Below are 11,137 nucleotides of genomic sequence, written 5' to 3' on the forward strand. Positions count from 1 at the left end.
AAGTCATCTGAATTCCAGTTTTTTTTACTTGATGAATGGATAATAATCATGGGAACATTGGATCATTGGTCGAGTGCTATTTATTGTACAAGATGATGCCCTATTACTAATTAAACAACCAAACACGACGATTTAGAGGGAAAAAAATAAAATAAAAAAATGATAAATAAGAAGCAATCAGGTCTGCCCAGCAGAATCATCTACAAACAACCCAGTTTAGTATAGTGAAAAAAAAAGAAAAAGAAATAAAGGGTTTTTTTTTTTTTGGTTGGAAAAATGCCCACCGCATCTATGTTGGCCGACGTTGAGGACTTTTCTGAGAGTAGCTACGGTCATGCTCATGCATAGAGACGTAGATATACCACCAACAAGTGCATGCTGCTACCATTTATTTAGTTGTTTAATTTGTAATCAGTTTCTTACCTTCCCTGAAAATTCTCAATCTGAGAGAATAAAGGAGAAGTAACAGTTACTTGAGAATCATCACTGACAGAAACACCAGAGTCTCCTCCACAAACTTTTCCATTTGGCTTTTCGAAGGCAATTATGTGACTGGTGCTTTTATCCTCTGGAAGATCTGTTTGAGTTTGAGAGGAAGTCTCCTGAAGCTGCAAGGCATATTCTAGGTTCCACAATACATCTCCCATGCCAGGCCTGTCAACACCATGTTCTGCTAAACACTTCTCCGCAGCTTCCACGAATGTTTTCAGTGATTCTTCGTTGATACTTCCGGCGATATGTGGATCAATTATCTTGTTAAGCACTCCCTTCCTGTGACACTGCATTGCCCACTCAGCCAAATTCACCTGCTCTCTTGGTAATGCCGGGTTTATTACAGGCCTTGCACATAAAACCTCAAACAAAACCACTCCAAACGAATAAACATCAGATTTCTCAGTAAGCTGCTGTCTCCTGAAGTACTCAGGATCAAGATATCCAAAGCTACCCTTCACGGCAGTGCTCACATACTGTTGTTCCATTGGTGCAGCTTTGGAAAGCCCAAAGTCTGATACTTTCGCAACCAAATTCTCATCAACAAGTATATTTGTGGTTTTTACATCGCGGTGGATGATGCCTTGTGCTGCACCGGTGTGCAGATAATGCAAACCTCGAGCTGCACCAATGCAAATCTCAAGTCGTTGTTTCCATGACAAAGGGGCTTTTTTTGAGCCATAGATGTGGTCACGAAGCGGGCCATTAGCCATGTACTCATAAACAAGAATCATCTCTGATTGTTCATCTGAGAAGCCAACAAGTGATACAAGGTGGCGATGCCTTAGCATGGAAAGCATTTGTATTTCTGTCTGGAACTCGTTTATGCCCTGCTCTGATCCTGGGTTCCCTCGTTTTATTGCCATCTTTGTTCCATCTTCAAACACTCCAAGATAAACTTTTCCAAACCCACCAACTCCAATCACTGCCTTCTCATCAAAGTTTTGTGTGGCATTCTGCAATTCACTAAAACTGAAGTACCGGCCAAGACCTTGATTAGAAAAGTAGCTAGAATAACCACTTTTGCTTGTCCGGGAACCGAAAATGCTTGATCTCCTCGAGCTGCTCTTGCTGGTCGAGAAAAAAGATTGGCTGGTGTGGAGAGGAAGGAGCCATGACGAGAAGCTGTTTCGCTTCTCCCAATCTCGAGGCCCCTGTTGCCACCGGATGCACACAATTGCAAGTAACAGCATTGCTGTCACCCCCATTGCAAGCCCAACACCCGCAACAATCTTCATTGGACGTCCTCCACCTGATGATCCATCAACGCCAAATAAACCATCCAAGCTCCTCATTGAGTTGCTAATCTTTATGACCTCCAATCCATTAAGAATAGCATTAGAGATGCCTGACTGCATGCCGGAAGCAGGGCCAACCTGAACCCTGACGGAACCATTCCTGATGGACGAGGCATTGAGCACAAAATCTGTATAATATGCAGTTGAAAGGGCATTGTTTATGGAAGAAAGATCAAGACCTGATACACTCATCATGCTGTTTATATACACGTTGAAGTACAAATCATTAAGGGCCTGGCTGACAACGTCACAGAAGTGCATTCTGATCAAGTACGAAAATCCAGGATCAACATTCATCTGCCATGTCAGATTGAAGTTTGGTTGCAGCGTCTCAGATTCTGCCATTTCATCAGCAGTTGCATAAACCCAGTTCGGTGCGATATATGGAGCAGCTCCACTTTGCTGGTATTTGACAGCACTGGGAATAATGGATGCATTCTGCGCTCCTTGGGGAAAGACGTTGTATGGGGTATCAGGCAGCCATGTCCTTGACAAGGTATCATTCATTGGAGTTATGGTTGGTCCTCCAACATTCAACCGATAACACACTTCAAAAGCATGCTGAAACAAACCATTTAAAGTTCCACCTTGGGGAACTGTGGATGCAGAATCAGAGATAAGACCGTCAGGGGCTGACACAACTTCGATGGCATTGATGAATGCAAAAGATCTCTCCTTGGGCTTGAAAAGGAGGGAGAATCTATCACCGGAAACATTAAAGAGGTATTCCTTGAAAACCAGTGTGGAGTTATCTTTGACAAAGAAGTCATGTAAAAGGACAACCTCATCAGTGGTGATACTGAAAACAGCACTGGTTAGATTGTATACAGGGTGAGGAAGCGGGTGAAAATAAAAACGAACCCAATGCCACCCTGGACGAGTGATGTAAAATGTATATTTTGAAACAGCCGTCAAAATCCTAGCACTGCGAAATAAAGGGAGCGCAGAAGAAGAGACAGAAAACACTTTCACGGAAATGGAATCGACAGAAGTTTGTACATCTTCACTGGTTTCAAGGTAACTCCGCGAGGAAGAATCAGATTTGAAGGTTCGGCCATCATCAAGCTTGGTATCCTGCGGTGATCCACAATCAATTAGATAGTTATCCGGAGGTGTGTATGCAGCCACAGAAGAAGAGTTTATTGCGGAAGTGGAGTTCACAAGGACGAAAAGAAGATTGGAAAGTAAAAGCAGTGAAAGGGAGGAGATCGGCCAGTTCTGTCGGCCTTCCATTCTCTAGAGGTGGTGTAGAAAAGGGTAATGTTGCTTGTTAGCAAAACGGTGGCCGCAGCAGCAGTGGTGGTGACATTGGATTGTGTTTGAAGGGGGGTTTAGCTTTGCACGTAATAAAATGGCTGCGAAGTTGAACAAATAAAGAGAAGATAGATGGGAGCAGGCAAGGGAAGGACGTGCAGGGTTGTTATGTTATAATATTTGGATTGGATGGGCAGTAAGAGGGAAGACTTGGTAAGAAAAATGATCCTTAAAGCTTAATAGCGAGCTACGCGTTGAACCTTGTATGCCACTACTACTACCAACAACAGCAGCAGAAAAAACAATCATAAATGCCTGCAAACCAATGTTTTATATTCATAATCAATTAATCACCCTCACCACTACTTCTGCTTACTGCTTAGCCATGTTCCTGCTTGCTGCTAATGCCCTTTACGTATGGATTTGAACTCTTGAATTTTGTTCGCCCCGTTTTTATAAAAATTAAAAAAAAAGGCAATAAATATAATACCACATCATCCAAATTTACTCCAACCTTTTATTATTGTCATTCCTTTGTTATCATCTTTTGATTAAATATTTTGAGAATCATTTTTTTATTTATGGTGTTTTTTATCTTTAAATGTTTTAACTTATACCAAATCTTGTTTCTGGTCAAATACATATGGTTTTTACAAGTCTAATAAAAAATAAAATATTTTGAAACAATTAAAAATAATATTGTGTGTGGTACTATATGATATAATAGTGAAACTACTACATTAATTAAGAAAAGAGGAGTTGGCTGACTCTTTAATTTAAATGTGTTTGTTATTGTAGAAGATAGTAACATTTTTTAACATAAGAGAGAAGATAATTGAGAAAAAGAAAAGAAGTTGAGGTAGTTATACTGTCTGTTTTTATTTTTTATTTTCCAGCTCGATTACTGTTGGATTTCACTGAAATTTTGATAGCAGCTTCTAAATACATTACTCTTCATTCTGAATAGTTGAATCTAAGATTAGTGGTATGAAAGCTAACTGTTTTGATAGAAAACAGGATTGTCAGTATTGTGAGTTTTTCTCAAATACTTCTCTTTAATCTTGTTGTATTCCAAGAATAAGTTGTTTTTAATGATATATATGTTGTAGCCCTTAGTTGAATCTAAAAAGGAACAATTATGAACCCATTATTTATTGATAGTAGAAGTTTTTAGATGGACTATGATCTCGTGGTTTTTCCCGCAATGAGTTTTCCATGTAAAAATCTTGGTGTTGATTTGTGTGATTGTTGATTTATATTTATTGATTCTTTGATCCTGATTTTGATTGTACAAAGAGAAAAAATAATTGAAACTTATAAATTATGAATTCATCTAGGTAAATTGGTGTTCTATTATTTGTTTTTAGTTTTCCCAAAAAAATAGAAACGTGGAGAAATAAAATGGGACAACTGTTGGTTCTGCTGACTAACAATATTAAGGTAAAGGCTTATGAGCTCAATTTCCTTACTATTTCTCTTCAGGACACAAAGAACTTGACTTGCTACAGATGAGAAATGAGTTTTCCTATTTTGATGTATTTCAGTTTAAAATATTGTGCAAAGAGAATGAGATCCACGATCATGGGATGAAGGAATATCGGTTATAAAAAATGGATATTTCCATAGCATCCGATCTATGAAAATTACACATTATCACTGCATCCTGCAGCCCTGTTCTGATGTTCTTAGATATACCAATCCTCGTCATATCCTCTTTTGTACCTCTTTTAGCACCTAGAGAAAGTGTACTTTAAGGCTCAGTCTTTGCATTCTCGTTATCACCTGAAAACCAGAAAAGAAAAAGAAGAAAATAATATACATGCACACTCGCACACACAAACAGAGACAAGATGAAGATACATATAATATGCCAGAAAAATAAGAACACTTCGGTTCTTTGTTCTAAACCTTCTGGTGGATTATCCTGTACCCATGCTATCTCTGCAACACGATGCCTACATAAAAAGAATACGACACAAACTTCGTTTACAAAGCACAATAGCACAGTTTAGTATTGACGCCAACATAATCAAGGTAAATAGATGATACAGCACTTAAAAGAAGATCAAGCGAACCCATCTTGATCCCAAGATCGAAGGATACTAAATCTTCGGCGACTCTCAACCTGGATGACATTATGCTTTATGAAACAGCCAGATATATTATAAAGCGTAAGGTGGCAGGAGCCACAACTAGACATAATGCAAACAGGAATGCACAATTTAAGATCGAACGAGACCCATTAGCAGTCGATTCTCCTTTCCATTTTATTTTTTTCTTCTGCAGATGTGTGGATTCTACAGCCATGAATTGTCCAATTAATAGTTCCAAGTGCTATTCAGTTACCTTCAGAGTCGAAGCATCACGAACTCCTTTCCCATTATGCTTGCCTAGACTGACAAAATTATGTTGAATAATTTGAAACATCAAAGTTCAACAATTTTGTTTTCCATTAATGAGCATAAAGAAGCTATCTAAAGACTCTGTTTCTGGAAAGCTCCTACAATCATTTTTCATTTCTAGCCTCGCAATGCTCCAGCAAATCTGAGCCCACCAAGATTTTAGAGAATTTAAACCCAGCAAATTTTCTTTTTATTTTAAGCCTAGCAAGGCTGTTGCAAACTTTTTTCCTTAAAGCGGAATTTGAGTCCAATAAAATTTTGGCAAATTTAAACCCAATAAGATTATTATTTTATTTTGAGCCAAATAAAACTCTTATAATCACTTTATAAAATAACAAGTTAAATCTTTCTTTACCTTTAACATTTTTGTAGTTTTTACTTTTAATTAATAAATCAGCTTCCAAATTACTTCACACATAAATAAAATCATTAAGATATATATTAGTTGTTCAAACAAGTTACAAGTCTACACCAATGTTATTAATATTGGTAAAGTAAAGATATTGTTTGTCTGTTTAAAATAACATTCGTGGGTTGGGGGTTATGTGATGTAAGAAAGTTAATAGTTTTATATTTAACATTTTTTTTATAGCAAAAAAGGCAGTCAAGATATCTAGATGGGTGGAATTTGAAATCTCCTATACCGAACACCCTCTAACGATATATATATGTATTCTTTGACACCGAGGAAAAGTCATTGGTTTGGTTTGATTTTAAGTTTTTCTTACAATATTTGAACAGCAGCTGTCCCTAATGTACGGTGAGAAATGGAAAATATCCCGAACGAACTTGGAAGAAAGTAGAAGCTGTGGTTCAGAGCATTGCTCATGAGTGAATTTTCAACTCTAAACAAAATGAAGAATGTTTTGGTGTACAATCAGAATCTGTGTAGTGTGTTTTCCGTGTGATGTTGTTAGAGTAGCGTAGCTAGACTTGTATATGGACATCTTATAAGGGCAACTAATCACTCATGATCGTCATCTAATCTTGAAAATCAGCATGAGGAAGGAAAGAAATCCCCCCACGGCCAGGCCCGCAGCATTATAGTTTTATTAGCATTGCTAGCACCTCCTTCATGTTTGGTCTACTTTGTGGTGCCTCTGCCGTGCATCCTATTCCAATCCTTAGTAGCTCACACATCTCCTCCGCTCCCTCAGCCAACCCTGAGCCCAGAAGCACTACTGGTATCCTAGCTCTACTTAATCCATGCCTGCCGCTTCCCATCACCCTTCTAGCCCATTCCAGTAGGCACTCTTCTCCTCCATCCACAGCTCGCCTCCCTGTTGCCAGTTCCATTGACAGTACCCCAAAACTATACACATCGCCTTTGGTAGTCACGTGGAAAGTTTGTCCGTATTCCGGCGCAACATACCCAACGGTGCCAGCCACCATTGTGCTCACATGGCTGTCCCCGACATCAACAAATCTAGCAAGACCGAAGTCAGTGACTCGTGCCTTGCCATCTTTATCTAGCAGGACATTGCTAGCCTTGACATCACGGTGCACAATCGCAGGGTAGCACTCATGGTGAAGAAATACTAATGCGCGTGCCACATCAATTGCTATGTCAATACGCCTCCTCCATGTTAGCCTCGTCCTATCTGATATAAGATCCTCCAAGCTTCCACCCTTCATGTACTCATACACCAATATTTTCTCTGTACCATCAAGGCACCACCCATAAAGTGTTACTAGGTTTGGATGAGGCCAGCCGAAGCCATTTCCAGTCAGAACTTCCATTTCAGCTCGAAATTCCTTTTCACCTTCAATTCCTTCTCTCTGTAGCTTCTTAACTGCCACTTCTCTTCCATCAGGCAATACTCCTCTGTACACTGTTCCAAAACCTCCCTTCCCAATGATTCTGCTTTCTGTAAAATTGCCTGTTGCCTTCAAGATGTCAGCATGAGTGAATGCTGTTCTGTCCAAACGTATCACCTTAACTTTATCTGACCACCATGGAGATGAACTCCCTGAACTTGATGCAAACTCATGCCGGAGGTGTTTGGTATCGTCTAAGAGGTATCCTGGTGACTCTGCTGGACTTTTCACCAGGATGCAAACTACAAGTGAAGCAAGTCCGCAAATTAATAAGGCCATAGTCATTGTTAAAAGCACCAAAACTGCAACCCACTTTTTAGGCTCTTTCTTCTCGATTTTTGGATATTGTTTTGGCGGGGAACCCATGGAATTGTTGATAAAGCTGGGAAGTTTCAGGAGTGGATCGCCAAGGTAGGAATCTTTCTCAAATGTTGCCAACTGCCCAGTTGTTGGGATTGTACCAGAAATTAAAGGATTGTAAGAGATGTTAAACCTGCTAAGCTCACTCAAGTTGTTCAAGCTCAGAGGAAACGTGCCAGAGAAGTTGTTGCAAGATAAATCAAGATTCTTTATGCATTTGGCGTTCCCAATTTCATTTGGAATTTCGCCGGAGAAGGTATTTTTGGTGAGGTTTAAGACTACCAGTGGCAATTGTCCAATCTGTGGAGGAAGCGTACCGCTCAAGTTATTGAAACCCAAATGTATCATACTGAAACTATGCATCTTACCAATATCTCCAGGGACCTCTCCAGAAAGCTGGTTGCCGCTCAGTTGAAGATAACCTGAGATTTGAAGTGTACGGACAGTTGATCCTGCTGCACATACCGGGAAAAGGCCAACCCCTTTAAGGAGCCTATCCCATATGCTCATGCAGGTCTTCCGATTTAGAATTGCATATATAAAACTGAATGGTGGATAATCTGCAGGAATCCACCTCTTCATTGTCAAACACTCACGTGAGCCAGCAATGATGCCTTCATCCTGTTGGTTTGATTCAAATGTTTGCGAGGGGTCCATTCCTACCTTCATCAATTCACGCGGAATACTCCCAGAGAGCTGGTTGTTAGCAAGGTTCAACCACAACAAACTAGTGCAGCTTCCCAATTCAGCCGGAATTTCACCTGTCAACGTGTTGTTTGCAAGCATTAACCACAAGAGTGACCTCAACTTTCCAAGAGAAGAAGGTATTTGTCCAATTAGGTTGTTGAAGGAGAGATCAAGAGCTTGCAAACCTTGAAAATTTCCATATTCTTGTGGTATATTGCTGTTAAATTGATTATACGCTAGGATCAAGAACTTCAAGTTGTGCATTTCAGAGATTTCAACAGGTAATGGACCCGTGAAGCTGTTGTTGCTCAGATCTAATCCAACTAAATTAGGTAGTTTGAGAATGCCTGAAGAATTTATGCCGTCGATATATGAATTCCCGTGTAACACCAGAAACTTCAGCTGTGTGAATCTCCCAAATATCTTCTGTATGTCACCCCCAAAATGATTTCTGCTCAAATCCAAAAAGGCCAAGTTACCTAAGTTCAAAAGAGACTCTGGTATTGTCGGAGAAAATGTGTTGTTCCCCAAGAACAAACCTTCTAGACTTGAAATCAAACCTATCTCAGATGGAATTTCTCCGGTGAAACTGTTTCCCCACAGATTCAAAATAGCCAAATTCCTGCAATTTGATACCTCGCTTGGTACCTTACCAGTGAAATTGTTTCCTGATAAGTCCAACACTCGCAGGCTACAATTATTCTCAGCAAAGAATGACCCTGAAACTTCTCCGCTGAGATAGTTCTCAGACACAGAAAACTCCTTCAGCCTTGAAAAACCTTTCCATATTGCCCCACTGAAAAAGTTGGAGCTTAAATCAAGATACTGCAACTTCAAGCAGCCATCAAAGAAATTATCAATCCCACCACTGAAATTATTCGCTGAGACATTTGCCACAATCAAGTTGTTACAAATTCCCAGAAAGCTGAACTGAATTCCACCAAAAATCCTATTCGTAGACAAATCAAGAGTCTCCAATTTGGTCAAGCCAGTCAGGTTGAGCTGACCCTCAAGGATGTTATGTGAGAGGTTAAGATAAACAAGATTCTGACAGTTGCTCAAGTCATCGGGAACAGCACCGCCGAAAGTGTTTTGAGAAAGATCGAGGTAAGTGAGGGCCGTCAGGGAAGAGAAGTTGTCATACAAATCTCCAGAGATGTTATTGGCAGCTAAGTTAATGCCTCTAACTCTTGAGCCATCAAGTGTGCATAGGATTCCAGACCAGTTGCAGGGATTTGGGCTCCGCTGGTTCCACTGAGAGTACTGTCCTCTGTTTACGTGGTTTCGTTCTTCGAGGAATGATTTCAAATCAAGAAGGACTTGTCTATCCGTGTCAAGCGAATCTCCAGACACTACCACTGAACCTACAATTAATTAGCAGAAACAGAACATTCTAGTCAGGTCATCGGCATCTCAATTCCTTGAATATAGGATTTCAGAAAATATTTGTGGACACTATGGAAGGATAATAAACATGAAGAGGTAAATTATTTGTAATTAATGAAGTTAGGGAGTTGTGATTGTACTCGTGCCATGCTCAAGGCTTATACTATCGATCAAAGCAACTATACAAGCATAAAGCAATTGATCATCAAATCCTAGGAATTAGAACAAGAAAAGAAAGAATCTAAGCCAAAAAAGATTAGTACGTACCTGTAATCAAGATTAAGAACATGAATAATACCATCCGCCATGAATGATCAGTTTCGTCTTCTTTCATGATCAGACTTGCTACTGTTTTCTTCCTTTTCTTCTTTATGTATTCAGCTTCCTCACAACCCCATATAAGAAAAACACAGCTTGTAAGAAAATGGTTGAATCGCAGGGCCTGCAGACTGCAGGTAGACCAAACCAAACATGGAAGAAATGTTTCGCATAGCTTTATGTATATTGTCTTGTAATCTATAATAATGAAAATAGCCATTATACTATAGAATATAGCAAGTTGACCAGTGACTATGAAAGAAATTTGCTCCTTTCATTGACTATGGCTCAACATCTGAAAGAAAAATATATTAAATTTTCTCAGGTTATTGTAAATGTCACATTTTTCTTAAAAAGATACAGCATTGGTTCATAAGTGACTGCTTTGAGGACGCTCATATCCCTCAAGAAACATGTAATAACAGGAATTAACAGTTTAAAGGGTGCTCATACCCCTCAAGAAACAAATTTGATTTATAATATTCTCTTACAGACTTTACGTGTGTGTTTTGTATGGTGGATGGAAAAGGCTTGAAGCAAGTAAGGGCCGGTTAGCCGCCCGTGTTGACCTGTTCATGCGTTTTGGCCGCAGTTTGACTCAGACTTGCTCAAAGAAATTGTACTTGTCATGTTAAAAATAAAAAATAAAATAAAAAAACCAAAGTTTTTCCCCAATACAAGTTTGAAGTTTGAACAAGGAAAAATTGATATTGAAAATGATTGATGGATACGTGAGAACCATTATACGTCTACGGACAAATATATGTGTTCATATATGGCTTTAGAATATAACACACACACACACACACGTATGGGTTTGGTGAGCCACAGTTCACGGTTGGTGATTCTAAAAACGTGTTTCCTCTGGTTATTCAGTTTTTTTTATTGATAATTTTGGGTTACTTTTATATGTTAATTGAAACTCAATTTATATGTTTTTACAGTGATTTGATGAAGTCAAAGAAAATTTTAAAAATAAAATGCTCAAATAAAAAATAATAATATCAATCCTTGGAATTCTAGACAAATCAAGCTGCTGTTGATTAATATGCCTCCAATATATTTCAAGTTATTTTAATGAAAATCAGACGAATAAGACTGGACAAAAAAAAAAACCTTTTA

At 39.0% G+C, this 11,137-nt stretch overlaps 2 protein-coding genes across 2 annotated transcripts; both read right to left on the minus strand.

The window, feature by feature from the left end:
* Window positions 1-62: 62 nt before the first annotated feature.
* On the minus strand, window positions 63-3,026 carry LOC105112308 (probable receptor-like protein kinase At5g61350). Its single transcript, XM_011007978.1, has one exon. The coding sequence runs from the start codon at window positions 3,021-3,023 to the stop codon at window positions 420-422; it is 2,604 nt and encodes an 867-aa protein (XP_011006280.1). The 5' UTR covers window positions 3,024-3,026; the 3' UTR covers window positions 63-419.
* A 3,091-nt stretch (window positions 3,027-6,117) lies between these two features.
* LOC105112309 (probable LRR receptor-like serine/threonine-protein kinase At1g74360) lies at window positions 6,118-10,383 on the minus strand. The gene is made up of 2 exons (XM_011007979.1): window positions 9,965-10,383; window positions 6,118-9,675 (listed from the first exon to the last, which is right to left on the minus strand). The coding sequence occupies exons 1-2, from the start codon at window positions 10,233-10,235 to the stop codon at window positions 6,488-6,490; spliced, it is 3,459 nt and encodes a 1,152-aa protein (XP_011006281.1). The 5' UTR covers window positions 10,236-10,383; the 3' UTR covers window positions 6,118-6,487.
* Window positions 10,384-11,137: the final 754 nt, after the last annotated feature.

The sequence above is a fragment of the Populus euphratica genome, unplaced genomic scaffold, assembly GCF_000495115.2.
Source record: "Populus euphratica unplaced genomic scaffold, PopEup_1.0 scaffold442.1, whole genome shotgun sequence".
NCBI lineage: Eukaryota > Viridiplantae > Streptophyta > Magnoliopsida > Malpighiales > Salicaceae > Populus > Populus euphratica.